The 16,334-nt window shown below is 41.1% G+C and overlaps 2 protein-coding genes across 2 annotated transcripts in view; both read right to left on the bottom strand.

The window, feature by feature from the left end:
- Positions 1-16,334, bottom strand: part of nudt2 (nudix (nucleoside diphosphate linked moiety X)-type motif 2) — an 89,413-nt gene that overhangs the window by 34,521 nt on the left and 38,558 nt on the right. The gene's annotated exons all lie outside the window — the stretch shown is intronic.
- Positions 1,676-15,014, bottom strand: ell2 (elongation factor for RNA polymerase II 2). Its single transcript, XM_084039354.1, has 12 exons — positions 14,829-15,014; positions 11,893-11,940; positions 11,108-11,232; positions 10,830-10,993; positions 7,955-8,214; positions 6,173-6,297; positions 5,751-5,823; positions 4,972-5,665; positions 3,501-3,573; positions 2,967-3,138; positions 2,616-2,660; positions 1,676-2,466 (listed from the first exon to the last, which is right to left on the bottom strand). The coding sequence occupies exons 1-12, from the start codon at positions 15,000-15,002 to the stop codon at positions 2,350-2,352; spliced, it is 2,070 nt and encodes a 689-aa protein (XP_083895480.1). The 5' UTR covers positions 15,003-15,014; the 3' UTR covers positions 1,676-2,349.

Below are 16,334 nucleotides of genomic sequence, written 5' to 3'. Positions count from 1 at the left end.
TGTTGAAGAACACCCTGAAGGCTGCATGTAAAGCCCCTAGCCTCAATCAGAAATTTGCGGAAAAGGCATTTTCTGACTTTAAATTCTGGGAAATGACCATTGCAAGGGGGAACAATTAACCAAAAACACTGACCCTGTAGTGTAAGTCTTAAGTGTAAATCTAAAGTAGAGCCTGAACTCTCGTGGATATTTCGTATCCGTGGTGACACATCCAAGACACAAGTGCTGACTGTTTGTCCAAAAGACATTGGGAGTCAAGTAAGTTAAGTCGGGTCCATTCCGACGTTACATTGATGGACAGCTGAACAAAACAGCCAGTCTGCTGCAGAAACTGACTATTTGACAGTATGCCACAACCAAAATATGCGAAATAGAATCGGCCAATAGTTACTTTAATCTCGGTTTCTAGGAGTGAAAACTGGGGCTACACTTTTTCCAGTACTCTTCCTGGTCCGCACTAGCTGGATGTATAATCGGACCAGACTGCCGAGAAGAGGCTGACCACAACAATAGTTACCACCTTTAAATTGTTGATCTTTCTCAGGGCAGTGACTCAGTTCATCTCCACAGCCTCAATTGCAACGAGAGACACAGACTGCAGTGTTAATGTCTCCTAAATTTGCACCAATCAGAAAGTGTACTCCATGGATGCAGTACCAGAAATGTGTTTAATTTTTGGCAAACATTCTAACACAGGTTTGTAAACAATTTTCCCTTGTTGAAATAAAGACTTTTCACAGAAGCCATTCATCCATCCATTGAATTAAATCCATATCAATGTTTGAAAAAGAAAAAAGAAAAAAATGGTTCACTGCTCTGCAGAACTCAAACTGAGAATCAAACACAATTTGAAATCATAATACAGATTTTTTCTCTGGTGGATGACACTGTTTTGCTCCTTTCTAAAACAGAAACACAGGCTGTTTGCCGCTGGATAAAGCTGAAAAAGGTGGGCGCAGTCCTTTACCAGGGTCTAGAGATGAACCATAATGGGAAAATAAGGATCTTCTATCTCTCTTCAATTAAGATCAGGTATTGTTACTTCAGCCAGGTTGATCCTGAGTCCTCTGGCTGGTCAAACACCATAGCAGCTTTTTTTTTTTGTTTGTTTTTCTTGTTTCTCACTTTTTTTCTCCACATTTTTTCCTTACACCTGTCACTCCACATGATTCACAACCATACAAACACGCATACACTCAAACAATTTGTAACACTCCTTCCAGACTTAACATCCCTTCTTTCCTTCACCACTCCGACAGGTACACACACACACACACACACATACTCTCAATCTCACACACACACACACACACACACACAACCTGTTTCTAGGCAGTTATAGTTCCTTTGTGTAGCCTGTGGACCCTATGGGTCGGCCATACTCAACGTTTCCGAGTGTAAACACCTTAAGGCACCCAAAATGCACCGTGAACACTAAACACTGATGGTGCAGGGAATACTGCCCCCTACTGACATGGGGTCGTATTCCTTTAGTTCCCCACCCTCACCACCCCACATGGCCATTACAACTATTTTTCACAATCCATGCAAACATACTGTTGTTGCTTCTCAATCAGCTCAGGAGATTTCTCCAGCCTGTCTCATTTCCTTCCCCGTCAGCCTCAAACCTTATTGTGTTGAAGCAAGGTTATCCAGTACAGTTTTTTTTTTAATGAAAGAGAGGAAATGAGGCAGAAGAGACATCTTTGCCAAATGAGATGACATATTGGATCTTGCGTGCAAAATGGCTTCACAAAATCAAAACATATAAGGCCTGCGGTAATTTTTTTTGCATTGTTTTCAACAAAAGTTAAACTATATATCATCTTTGGACTCTTTTTTGCACTATGAGTCCCAAAATAAATAGATCTCCCTCTTTCTTTTTCATTTTTTATACTTAAATACAAGTTAATATTTTCTCTGATGCTCAAAATACTTTTTTTTGTTCTTTTTTTTTGCCTGAAGATAAAGTCCATCAAAGGTTAGAATAGTTGAAATCCCCCCCGCCCCCCAAACCCCTTCACACATGCTGGCAGCCTCTTCCACTTGTCCAGTGGTATACAATTCCACAGGAGCTCATTGAGAAGAAACTAAGAAAAAGCAAAAGAAGGAGATAAAGTTAAAGTGAGCTTTTCAAGATTGCAGGCAACAAAGAAGCCAGTGGAATCAAAGATCATAAAAGAAGCAAGGAATGAAAAAGGATGATGGGAAAGGGGAAGGGAGAGACGTGGGGGCTGTTGTGGAGGCAGTAACTGAAGGGGTGTTAATAAATAACAGCCAGGTGGACACCCCCTCCTGGTTTGACACTCCTTTCTCAATACTGATTAGTGAAGAAGTTGTGCTGCGCTCTCAGCACCAGGACTGGGCTCGGCGCTGGTCAAAATCAGCTATTAGTCGCTTGATGTGAGCCAACTTGTTGTGCAGGTACTCGCAGCGCTGTTTCTCCTTGTGGTAATTGGGGCTGTGCTGTAAAACAAACGGACGGCATATCACCACAACAGCAAAGCCCGTTGTGTTCGACAAAATAAAACAGAAAAAAAAAGCAAATATAGGAAACAAAGTTTTTCGGTTTATAGGACGAAAAAAAGTTCTTATCGGACCGAAGTCATACTCACTTGTTTCATCTTTTTGTACTCTTTCAAGACTTCTTCTTGCACCTTCTGTAAAAATAAGAATAATCACTTTTAATACAAATCCACTAATAAATATTAAAATTCATAAATGGCATAACTTGCATTGAGTATCTTTGTAGCAGCAAACGCGTTCACCAGTATGAGTGAAAACTAATCAATACCACATCTAGCTAAGAGAGAAATCAAAACGTTGAAGTAATATCTGAATGTCTGAGGACACTGAACACGAATCAAATGTGCTGCCGTGCGGTTGCAGGTCGCAGTGGATCAAGAAAAAGACATGGAATGTTGATTAATAATGAAAAATTATAATGATTAATACATCACCGTGACCTGGTATTCTTTGGTGCCAGCATTCAGCTTCCGGCACTTTGTATCCAGCTCGGTGAAGCGGCGGGTGATATTCTCCACGCGGGCGTGCAGCAGGCGATACTCCTCGTACTCTGCATTAAAGTCATCCTTGTAGCTTTGCCGCTGGTCTATGGACACCATGGGCATGTACTTCCTGGAAATACAGGAAAGGACATTTAATGAATGAACTCAAACTTTCCTCCAACTTCTCTTGTTTTGATATGCCTCGCTAAAAAGGTTATTGTTAAAGAAAGGTGAGAAATCTGTGAAACAACCGTTCTCCATTTGTGCAATGGAGCCCTGCACTCGTTACAAATTACTTCTAAAGTGCAAAACAGATCTAGTACAAGACAGAAAGAAGTAGTGGACTGCACAATAAAACACATTGTGTTTTTTCCTAATTTTCAACATCCCATTTAGTCAAATGTTCCAAATTGTGAAATGACAGACCTGAAAAGTAAAGGAGGGTCACGCTGTGGGAAAATGTGAACTTTGAGCAACATCAAGGTTACTCACACTACATAGTCAGGCATCTCAATTGTAGAGGAGAATTCAGTAGATTGGACTGGCTTCTCTTTATCTGAAGAGTCTTGAGGGGAAAGAGGAAAGTGTAAAGATGTAAAAAATAAAAAAGATGCACTGAAAAACTAATAACGCACAGAACCAACACTGTCGAGGATGAGCAACTGTATTTAGCAACCCGATTTAAAAAATATATCTAGAATTTCATTTTATAAGTGAATCTGGAGGCTCCTGGCTCATTAGCAATTTTGAAACCTACCATTACATATTCTAGAAAAAAAAATCTCTCAAACTACAACCACATCATTTAAAAGCACAACTACAGACCACAAAGTAAAAAAGAGCTGAGATCAATCTTAAAATCCTATTTTAAGAACACTTAATGTACTCTATTGGCTTATCTGATGTATTAATATGATTTTAAAGATGCACGACACTAACAAACTGTGTCGTAATATTCTGACGAGACATGAAACATTTATTTTTTTAACGCATCCATCTGATATATTTCCATTTTAAGTTTTTGTGGCCAACATGTTTGTGAAACATTACCAGCTTCTAGCAGACCCAGAGCAATATTATCATCCCATATGTTTTTTTTCCAGAAACAGACATTTATTTTTGGCCTTGTGGGAAAAGCACAGGTGTTAGTAATAACACCAACCATGACTATCAAGTGTCCCAGTAAGCAGAGTGACCGTGGCCCTGTTCAGACCTGGCATTAACACGCATCTTGGGTGATATGATCACAAGTGGACAACAGGGATAAGTAGGTCAGATCACTTGTGGCATTACATGTCACCTCTTGTGTCTTCAAACAAGCTCTCTTCCCCACTCGGAGTGGGTAAACACGTGGCCACACTGAACTCCACATGCACTCAATCAATTTGTTGTGTTAATATAAAAAATAAATACGATTACTACACGTAAAACTAAATTTCAACACAAACTGATTCATTGACAAAATAAACCTTGTTATAAGTGAAATTAATTAGAACAAAGTGGTGTCTGACAAGCTGGAACGTTTGAGAGTAATTGGTAAGTGTGGTCATTAGGGCTTGGTATTGCTATTAATTTCCTGAATCCGTTTGATTCACAAAGTCCTGATTCAATTGATACATTTAGAGATTCTCGTTTCAATACCAATTTTGTTTGGTTATGAAAGAGATTGCTAGAGATCTAATACTGCAAATTGTGCAAACACAAGTCTAACCTGGTGTATTATTATTATTACATCAAAAAATGTACCCAAAGGCAGTTGCATTAATCCACTTTATATTAAACATGACCCACACTCTTATATTAAATGACTGATTTAAAAATATTATGAATCAATATCAGACCTTTCAAATAAAGATATATATATCAATAAGAATCTATTTTTTTTAAACCCTGCCCTGATGGTCATTTCAGTCTGGAATTAAGGGATGTTGATAATCAATCATTCATTAGGACACCAACACACCTTGTTCTTTGTGAGGATTCTTGTCGATAACTTCTCGTTTATCGTCTTCAGCATTGCGCTTCTTTTTGGCTCTACGAGTCTCTTCACCCTGCTCTGCTACACTGGGAGGACTACCCTTTTCCGTTCTTTTCCCTTTCTCCCTCTCGCGATCCTTATCTTTGTGCTTCTTGGATTTCTTCTTAAATTTCTTGTTGTTAATACTGGACAAAGGAGGGCTGGTGAGGACAGTGGAGGTAACCGTGAGTGAGGTGCATGGAGGAGGCGGAGGTAGAGGAGGAGGGGGCGGAGGAGGACTAGGGGAGGTGGCTGGTCTGGGGACAGGGTGTCGATAGCGGTCCTGCACGGTCCTATCAGAGGGGAAGGGGCTGGGTGAAGGGTCTCTGCAGGAGGAACTCTGGTCCGTAGGCAGATCTTGGGTGCCACATCCCTCCGGGGTGCTGGGTGAATTGGAGTTGGAGGCTGGGCTGGGCTGCTGGTGAGAGGGTGCAGGAGGGTGGGATGAGATTGGGAGATGGGTGGGAGGGCCTGAGGTGACATTGGCGGGAACGGACGAGCGTTTAGAGCTGGGGCTGCCCTCGTCCTCACGCCGGTCAGAGGAGGATGTAGATGTGGCTGGCCCTCGATTGCTGAGGTGGGATATGCGGGCTTTCTTGGGTGCCAAAGGATCAATAAAGTCAAAGTCTGCCTGGCGCTTCTGGAAGAAAACACCCAGAATTAATCTGATAAATGGCATACTTTGGTATGTGTGCATGTGCGTTAGTGTGTGTTTGCTCAGATACCTGGGGGGATGTGGGGACGATGTCTTTGGGAGAACTGCTTGACGAGAGGTTCTCATTAGGAAGACCTAATTTACTGTTCAGGAAAGGAAAGAGTGGTGTCAGTGGTATATTGATGTAAACACACAATTCAAAATGTTAAAGAATCTACTCTGCAAAGGATTCTACAAGCAAGAAAATACATTAAACATGTTGGTCAGGCCTTTAGAATCCATAAAGAACTTGAAAGGTTGGAGCAAAACAAACATTGAGATCCACGGTAACTAACATTACAGTTGGCTTTTATCCTTCACTTGGGACATTTAAATAAACAACCACCATTACCCTTCAGGGCTTTTTTAAGTATTATTTACACTTAAGTGCAAGTTCAACCATTTATGCATTTAAAATAGAGAAAATAGAATGTTTAATAGGCATTTCTGTACCGAGCCAGGATCCGTTCAACCTGTGACTTCTCATCTTCAGAGTAGCCAGGCCAGTCTCGCTGGACATCACGATAAATAAAGTCCTTCAATGAGTATGTGTTGTCTTTGGGGTTGAGGTTTGCCACCTGTTACGTACACACAGACACACACAGTTTAAAAGTTAAACTGACAGTACGAGAAGTAGTTGTGGAGCAGAAAAAAAAAGAGAATCAATACATTAATTCTGATTTGATTCACAACTTCCAGAAAATGTACATTTAGAAATTTCCCTTCATCAAAAAGAACTGAATATTTAAATATGGAAATGAGAAGCTGCCACCTGACTTAAGGTTTTGTTATGAAATTGATGAAATGAGAACTTGCTTTTGGAACAAAACTTGACCCCAAGAATCAAAACAGAAGTACTATACATGTACAGAGACATCCGATTCTAACATCTGTGCATGCAAATAATGTTCAATGATCAATGGGCTCGTTTCTTGTCAAATTGTATGAAATCTTTATTCTATGAACCGTATTTACGCCAACAGATTTGTGTATCTCAAGCTCATGCTTAAGAAGGGTAAAGTGAACAAATTAGACACCCAAAGAACAAGTGAAATACCTACAGCTTTTGTAAAAAGAGGTTATTATTTCTGGAATTGTCTGCATGATGGAGAACGTGTAAAAACGAATAACTGTGTCGCTGCCATTTTAAGTTGCATTCTCAGTACTGACAAGGCATATAATGACATTTAAAGAAAAGCCACAAAACCGAACCCGTACAGTAGTGCTGGGCGGTATACCGGTTCATACCGAATACCGGTGGTTTTTTTGTTTATGATATGCATTTTTCATATACCCCAATACCGGTGAGTGTGTAGCGTATGAACGTCGGGAACGCAGAGCGGCGGAACGTCGCGCCGCCGGACATTGTTTGAGAGGGGGCTGTTTAGCAGCTGCACCAAACAAGCAGCATGCGAGAGCACAGCCTGTGTTGAGCGTAAGATGCGGTGAAAAAATAGATAAACACGGCGAAAGTTTCTTTTTGCCGAAACTTTCGCCGTGTTTATCCATTTCTTTTTTTCGCCGAAACTTTCGCCGAAAGTTCCGAACGAGCAAGCAATGAAACAGAAGAACTTGTGCCGAAAAGAGGAGCCGTGTCTGCTGTTTGGAAATTCTTCGGCTTTAAAAAATCGACGTCGAACAAACAACAATATTCTGCAAATGCCGTCGGGCTAAAGTTGTAGCCGCTGTTCGCACTGCGGGAGAAGAGACGGGTCAAATGTCACTCAAAGACGCGTTTGCTAGGGGGACTGCCTACGACAAGAAAAGCAAACTGTGGAACTATTTATTTTTTTAATTTATTTGTTTCAATATTATTTATGGATGTCGCCTTAATTGATGTCCAGTGGATAAAGAAGTCTTCATATTGCAGTTACAGGAGACGTATTGTTTACATTGTGTAGCCAGTTGGTTTACAAAAGATGTTTTTTCAAGTTGCAAAACAATAAAGGGTTCTGTATTTTGACTGCAACAGTCATGCATTCTGATTCCTTCACATCATTAATGCTAGTGTGGACATTAATGTTTTTCTACAATATTCACTCCTTATGACATTAAAATATGTCAGTCCAAGCCAATTTACTGCAGTAATTATTCTCTAAATTATTAGAAAATTAGGTTAACACCCAGTCGTGCTTGAAAAAAAAAATACCGTCAAATACCGTGAAACCGATATCATTTTGAAAAATACCGTGATATACATTTTTGGTCATACTGCCCAGCACTACCGTACAGTACCTGTTGCAGGGTGGTCCCCAATGAGCTCCGGTCCTTCTGGTTGATACCATCCCGCTGCAGACGGGCGAGCACTTCCAGCTTCTTGTAGGACCTGAGTGCCAGCAGGTGGATGATGCGATCCCGGAACGGCCGCTGGGACACAGGGTTATTGGAAAGGCACTTGCGAATAGTGTTGGCTGGATTGATGGGTGTGGAGCGCTTGCGCTCTGGGACCACGTCTTGGCCCGATAGCGCCGGCTTACGGATATGGACTTTCTTTCCTAGAAACAGAAAGTAAAGTCAATGTTAAAGGTCTCTTCTTCTACGCAGGAAAGTTCATCATCGTCGTTATACTTTTTTTTTGTAAACTCATTACTGAAGCCAATACAAACAGGAACTTAAGAACATCGAGTCTGATTCCAATTTTTTTTGGTCAGCCAGAGAGAGGCCACTGCTGTGGGGACAATATGAACGGTGGGGACCCTTTAGAATCTGACATGCCAAGAACAAACACTGACTGGTGGAGCCTTTGCTCCATTTTCCCTATGATGCCAACAGAAAAGTATTCATTCTGCTGTAATAAACGCCAGTGTGGGCTTTTTTGTTTGAAGCTGTCGCCGACGACAACCCAGACAGAGAGCTGGGCGAGTGTTACTATGCATGAAAAATGTTTTCCTCACTGGGACAGAGGTGTGCTGGAGACATTCAGAAGGTGTATAGTTGTATTTGTTGGTTTAGGTTTAAGAATATAGAATAAAGCACTGGTTATCTAGGCTGAGGGTCACGTGTTAGGGGCCTGACGAAACAGGTAAGAACACGTCATGACTGATAAGTGAACATGGGTAAAAATCTCTGTTTTAGGGATTCAAAGGGAACATGTGGATGCTTGGTGTAAATGTAACAAAAAAGGGCGTTTTGAAATGAAAATGTACTAATGTGGATGGAGCCTAAGACAAATAGAGAAAACTGATTTACATTAAAGTGTTCTGGTGGTTAGAACTCAAGACACCTCTGTTCTGAGGGGCTGAGCCGCCATGAGCTTAGTCAGGGTGTTTGCACATTTCCCTATACCACTTCATGGTCAATATGAAATAATAAAGCTCTTTAAGAGATTTTGGTTGAAGAAAGTTAGAGAAAAAGACCCTCCACATCAAAAAGCAGAGAAAGCAATGCAAAAAGGAGTAAGCTTGTCTAATGACACACTGCTGCAGGTGAAATGAAAATCTTATGTAACAAAGTTTCCTCCTTCAGAAATAAATAAGTCTGTATGTACAACTTGTACAGGACAATAGTATAGTAACATTGATTTCAACATGTCAGAGGTTGTGCAGTCAGTTGTCTCACTAAAAGATGCATGCTACAATGATAGAGATAAAAATACAAGTTACAAACTGTTCCCTGACATGAACAGCATGTGAAAGCAAGAGCCTGAAGGCTCCTTTGCATTAGTGAAAAGGGTGCTCACTCCAAACCAGCTGCTACAAGCTCCTGTCCCAGTCCTTTTCTCAGCTGCTCCTCTCGTTTCCCAGTTTCTATCTGGGCCAGTAAATGCAAATTTTAACAGGCCTGAGGAGGTTTTAACTCATGCAGAAAGTGTGTGCGGACTGAGCTTAACTATTGATACTTGTTTTAAGAAGGACATCTTTGGCAAAGACCTAAACCTAACAAATAGTTTGGGTTAGGGTGAGGGTGAGGCAAGACTGAAGCAGCATTTTCTTTTCATTCACACAAGAATTTGTGAGAACCTTGTTCTCTACTGTATTTATATACCTTTTAAATGATCAAGATAAAAAATATAAAACAAAAGAACGAAGCAAAATTTTGTTTTCAAACAAGAAGAGAGAAACAAGTGCTACATGTTTTAGTTTAATGCATTCAGCTTGCAGGTAAAACAATTTTTAAAGTCATGAGTCCTCCAATTTTTTATTGGTGCTGTGTAGATCTAATCTGGCTTAATTAACAGTAAACTTTATAGGTTTGCATGCATTATAGAATATAGGCATCCCTAATAATGACTGAGGCAGACATTAAAATATGTATCCAGTGTTACTCTGTGGTTTGTGAGACCACTTCCACAGGAGGCTAAGTGACATTACTCCTGTAGTCTGTGTGGTTTCCTTTACTGGCATGTTCATTTGTTTTATCTTTACTATATCATCTTGGTCCGAAACTGAAAAAGCATGGTAACAGTCATTCATTGTGAGCAGTTTTGTGCACCTGCTCAGCAATGTGTCTTTCCTGTCTGGCAGTTTGTGTTAAATTTGTCTGTGCCTCGAGCCTGCATTTGTTTTGTAATCGTGAGTTTCTGCTTAGACTAAAAATCATGTTAAAAATAGAGAGAAGAAGGGCAAGAAGGCAGGAAATGGGCATAAAGACATCATGGAGTTGTGTTGTTGCAGATTCCTTACCCTACCTGCCCAGAGTTGAATGAGAAATAGATGCTGGAGAAAGTTCAGCTTCAGTGGACAGGAAACTTATCTACATGTCGTTATACTCATCAAGTGTAAGGGAAACATGAAAACTAAGTCCTACTTGGTTGGAAGTGATAAGTGCTAAACACAAGCAGCACTTAGTGCCTGTACTGTGACACTTTCAGTGTAATTCTGGCAAGCCATGTGTCAATAAAACAGAAATAGCTTCACCAGCAACCTTTGGGCCTTATCAGTCAGACTGTTAATCTGGAAAAGACCGAGATGGCAAAACGGCTGAGTCAGTAGCAAAAATGGCTTTGAATGGGGTCAGGCCGTCAGCTTTCGCCTATTCAGTCCCTCAAAAGGGGCCAAGTTTGAAAAGAGAGGAGGGGTGTTTATAGGACGTAAAGCCATGCTGGTGTCCGGGTAGCAACCTGGCATCAGACACCGGCACGTGTGGAAGGGAGATTGGACTAGAGACTTACCTCTGTACTGGCCCCCTGGCTTGATGACTTTGGTCCCACGTTCACGTGTGTCCTCCGCAGCCTGGGCCATGCGATCCCGGGTCACCTGGTAGGAGTCATTAGTGGCACACACCGTGACCTTGTCCTGTACCGTCGCCAACAATGCCAGGTGTGAGGCCCCTGAGCTGGAAATAAAAGAGGGAGTATGAGACAGAAATGTGAGGCAGAGAGGGATTACCCTCTAGCGATGTGTGGTAAGACAGTAACAGTTGATTCAGCTGTACAGTGATTACCATTACCTCGACACATACTGGTGGATGCACTCAAAGCTTCCCTGAGGGTTGTCCTTGCCAACATTAGACAGGTAAAAATCAAAATTGTGGAAGTTGTCTGATGAAGAATCTGTCTTAGGAATTTTAATGCGCTGTAAAAAGAAAACGGACAAGAAAACAAAACAATTTTTTTTTTAAACAAGTTATATTATTTAAAGCATAAAGCTACCATATGCCAAACCACCTTCAAATCATACCTGGGTTTTCACCATACAGTTCAGTGTATGCACATATTGTACGGAGGCAGAGTCTACCTCTGAGCTATGGGTCGATGTTTGGACATGTTTTGAGCTAGCATGAGACAGAAAGGTCTCTTGAGGTCTCAGCAGCTAAGGAAGAGCTGTATGCGAGTCATGTGCATCATGGACTAACAGGCAGGGCAAAACAGTCCACCAGTAACTATATAGACTTAAGAAGGGTCGGAAATGTGTGCCTCTCTGAACAGTTCAACAGACATAGAGAGACATTAGCATGGAGGACACAGCCTATACAACCAAACCTAAATTAATAACCACATAAAAACTAGCTTTAAAAAAATGTACAGGGCTTTTATTGGTTCTCAAACACTCATGTAGGGCCGCCTCAATAAATACAACTGAGGCAATAACAGTTAATGGAGGAATTCATAAATAAATAAATAATGTATCAATAAACTGAACAATGGTTTTAATTATTCCACATCTGGAATTCACAATTTGCAATGTGATCACTTATCTGATCCTTATCTTAAGAAGGGGGAAATAAATACTTACCCCTTGGAGTCCCTTGAATTGTATTGTTGGCTGCAAAGAAGGTACGTTCTGAAAGTGAGGAGAAACAAGACTTTAACTCCTACTAACACTTGGAAATATAAAAAGGATTATTGGGAGAGTGATACCAGTTGAATATGTAACAAAGCATAGCTACATCAAGAAAATAGCGGTCCAGAACCTGTAGAACATGCCCACCATTTGACTGACACTTCAGAACACTGGGTGTAGAAACAGCAGATCCTTGGGGTCCTGTCACAGCAAGCATACTTCCAAGCACTGACAAATCTATTAAATAAGGCACTTAAACATAATGGACTACAGCCAACAGCTAGGTGATGGCCGACATGCACGTCTGTGAAAAGAATCAATATTTATAATGCAGAAGAAGAAAACCTGAAGTGGGAGCATTGCAGAAAGAGAATTTGTTCTCACGCCTGTGAATCTGTTAACAGCTCTGTGCTAATAAGAATGCAAATATGAAAATAGTTAATAAAAAGCACACCAATTTGCTAAACTCAAGGTGATGCCAATTGCTTGTTTCGTCAGACAACTAGTCAAAAACCTTACTATATTCTGTTTATTGAGGATTGATCTCGGGAATGTTTATCTTCTTTTTAAGAGGTAAGTGCTAAGTAAAATGGTTTGCTGCTATCTGAACACAAACAGTGGAACTTGCACAACACGCAAATACAGCAAATGTTTTGAAAAAGTTATGTGGGAAATGTCTTTGCTTCATGTAGGCTTGCAGGTCTGCGTTGGTGGCTACTTGAAATGGAGCCACAAATATGCAGTGGCTGCTCTGGTGCAGTATAGGTCAGGAAGGAAAAGCTCAGGACATGCTAATTCACACAGCTCACGCCGAGGAACCAGTTGGCTAGATGGTCATAGACTTCTGAAATGTTTAATTAATTTGTTTGACTGGAATGTGCATTTTATTAATAACAGCTTATCTGCATTCTTGGACATCAAAATATGCATGCTCACTCATAAATGAAACAAGTTGCGGATAAAATGTGTACTCTTTTTTTCGGAATTAAAAGAACCATGTCATGGTTACAGCTAAGCTACACCAAGCCACTGACTGACTCCTTCCCCCACTGTCCATACACTCACTCACACACACACCAACCAGTCCTCTCTCACACACAGTTCTGATCACATTTCACATCACCACAGAAAGACAAAGATAGCCAGCTTCCATAGTTTGATGACTGGTTGAGCTACAACACACATTACTGAGAGGGAGAGAGAAACAAAAAGCAGGCAGTTTTGGCTGCTCTGTCAGCAAGAGATGGCAGGCTGCCGTTCAATGCAGCGTACAGACCAACATTACCACATCCAATAAGGTTTTAGCATGGGCTGTCACAAAAGAATTCCTTCAAATTAGCGATCACTCGGTTTGTCAGTTGTTACACACTAATCGAATGATAATTTTAAATTGTGCTATTGGTCCACATTTCTATTAATCATATGGGGCCGACAGTGAGCAAAGGTTTCATGTACAGGGGTGGGATTAGTGTGCGGCATACATACGGACACACATGTGCCATAAAAAGCAGTCACAGAGACCTCTGAACACTACAGCCCCATACAGTGCATCAGCCCAGAGCATAGATCTAGGCCCAGTCAGTGTGCGTTATGTAATGGCGTTGTTGTTGGCAGACTTAAGGTCAGGTAGCTTGGCTTCAGGCCTCCAGGACTCAAGACTGCAGAGGTCCAGATTAGGTCACCTTTGTAGCACCTCAACAAGATTACACCATTTGTATAGTTCAAGATTAACCAGTTATATTTAATCTGCACAGGTATGCAGTGACCGATTAGTGCACCCAGTTTCAAAAGCTTCATTATGACCGGCGGTGTCAAGCTCAGGGGTGAAATGCAGTGCATTTGATGAGGTAGTCTGTTGAGAGGTATCGTATTCTGAACAAAATTAAACTGACAGGAAGAGAATTTCTCATATTACCTTAAAAAATTGATCATTTATTGCTAAAATATACCTTAAATGTGTAACTGCTGGCCACCTGGGGCAGCTTGAAATAAATTGGGAGTATGCAAAACGATTTAAACCGTTTGCCAAATAAGGCCAAATTAAATATTTGTCCCGTGTAAGCCTGTGATACACTTGCTCATAACGTAACTTATAATTAGTGTCACACATCCTGTAGCTACAGTGTGGCAGGTCGTTTGACTCAACGTTTTTATAATTACATCGTGTTAAATCGCTATAAAAAAAAAAAAAAGGGTTGAGCGGCTGCCAGGTTGGGATGCGACATTTTCCAACTCGTTAAAACTTCTAACCATATGGTAAGCTGACCGACATGCCCGCACCACTAACTTGTTATCAAGTTACATTAGCCTCACTTTATCCGTAGATTTCCACCCCGCCGCTGATCCTGCCAATAACGTTACAACCTCGTCGAATTATAAACTTTATTTTTGGTTAACTAGCTACTCGTTTACATTAAACTATTGAGTTTTTCCAAACGTGTCAGGGCGACGACCGTATTCGTCGATATGAAATGACCACTTTCCTAATTTGGTCAAAGTAACGTGAGTTTGGCAAGAGAAAAAAGGATTTGGCTGGGCTGGATGGCCAGCACAGCACAGCGGATTCATACTAAAGTAGCTCGAGCTAACGCTGGCTAGTCAAGAGTGTATAACTTCACCAACAGGTTTCTGGATTAAACCGTGCTTGTCAGTTCGTAAAACCCGGCCAGAGTATAAGGCCAAGACTCCATTTACTTATTCGGTTGGTTGATTTGATGACACAAGACTAATACAATAAAAACAACCCAGTAGAAAGTCGCTCTGTCAACAGCTTAGCTAACTTTGTAGCTTTAGCTATGCGTGGCAGTTGGGCTTCCCAGCTGAGACGAGCTGTGTCAGCCTGACAGCGTTAGCCAGTTTCTATTGAAATAAACGGCCGTTTCACTCACCACAGAATTTTGGTGGGTCTCTATGGCTCTCACCGCTGTCTCGGTCAATTTGACGTGTAATACGGTGACTCTATCTGCGCCCTCTTGGCCACAATTTAATCCGTACCTCCCATCCTCAGACAGCGCCGCCATCTTTACCAGCCCTCCACCATCGTCCCTTTGAGGCTGGAGCATTTAGCAGCCCGGTCTCCCCTGTGCTCGCTCTGGCCCTGGGAGGGACTACAGCTGCTGCCTATAGGACTGACAGCAATTGGATTGGACTCGATTTGCTGTTAGCTTGTTACTTTCTCACTTTCCAGCCTCAGTTAACTTAAAAGTGTAGCATATAGCGCTTTAGACTGTGGTGGGAATGATTAAGAACATTAACCAACGTAATAGTTTAGTATAGTAGTATGTTACTTCATTCTTGTACATGTAAGGGAGTGTGTGGTATTGCTGATTTTGTACTTATTTAGTTGAATGGAAGTAAATGTGTTAGTATTTAGTCCACCACTGGCTTTCGAAGATATCATACAGAAAATGTACCACGATTTTCTTAACCTACAATTGGGTTTTACTATTTATTTACACAACCAAGCATGTTGATGTTTTTAAGCCTTATTGGAGTAAACTTCCTTGTAACTAGTTTCTTCACTGTGAGCCCACAGCCTCTCCCTCAAACACGCATATAGTCACCCCCTTTGGCAAAACTGCCTCTGCCTGCTGTGTTTTTGCTGACATGTTATAACTAATTCTTGCCTACTGAAACTCTTGCTTTTGTAGACTATACTTGAGTGTGAACTCGGTTTAATTGAGATACAGGTCAATAAACATCCACATTATCTAAGATACTGAACTGCGTTTGCATTTATTGGCGTATATAGGCTACTAATTTTTGTACAAATTATTCAAATTTTTGTGAGGTGAATAAATTATTATATAGCGCTCAAACGTAAAACCAAGCATGTTACTTTTGATCTTGGCAGTCCGCTTTTTTTCAACAGCCAACTACTTTGTATACTCGTTTGTCCACACTTTCCTATAATCGTCTTTGATGTGGTTCCCTTTCATGTTAAGGGATATAATGTTATAATGTGACATCAGGACAGTCAGCACAAGTGTCCTTGTGTGAGTTGCAACTCCACTATCTCTCAAAGTCAGACCCCTTGACCTGGTGATTAGGGCAGCATGGTTTAGTGTGGAGTAGCCTCGGGCAGGGTGGGGTAAGGCCCGTGCGAATCCAGCAGATTACCATAGCTCTTTACCCCACCCATCCCCCCACTGACTCTCTCTCTCACACATACACACACACACATTAGATACTTCTTGTACATTAACCCATCAACAAATTAGTTACTTTGTTTAATTTAACTTCCCATTTCTCAAAATAAACTGCCCCACAGAGATACGCAGGCCATTTAAAGATCGATGTGCTGAATGTAAATTCTCAACCAGCATTCATGGTTGTGATCATTAACATCATTGATGACATCTACTCAATCAATAGTTAAATACAACCCTGACTGG

This window comes from Eutrigla gurnardus, assembly GCF_963514095.1.
Source record: "Eutrigla gurnardus genome assembly, chromosome: 2".
Taxonomy (NCBI): domain Eukaryota; kingdom Metazoa; phylum Chordata; class Actinopteri; order Perciformes; family Triglidae; genus Eutrigla; species Eutrigla gurnardus.
Note: the sequence above shows the minus strand (reverse complement) of the source record. Positions and strands in the feature narration are given on the sequence as shown.

What these genes read in the sequence shown, in the direction of transcription:
- ell2 (XM_084039354.1), bottom strand. Translation starts at nt 15,002, where the DNA reads ATGCTCCAGCCTCAAAGGGACGATGGTGGAGGGCTGGTAAAGATGGCG. An exon ending in AATTCAAGGGACTCCAAGGG is followed by an intron (nt 11,233 to 11,892) that starts GTAAGTATTTAT and finishes TTCTTTTTACAG; the next exon opens with CGCATTAAAATTCCTAAGAC. An exon ending in GAATCCTCACAAAGAACAAG is followed by an intron (nt 3,574 to 4,971) that starts GTGTGTTGGTGT and finishes TTTCCCCTCAAG; the next exon opens with ACTCTTCAGATAAAGAGAAG.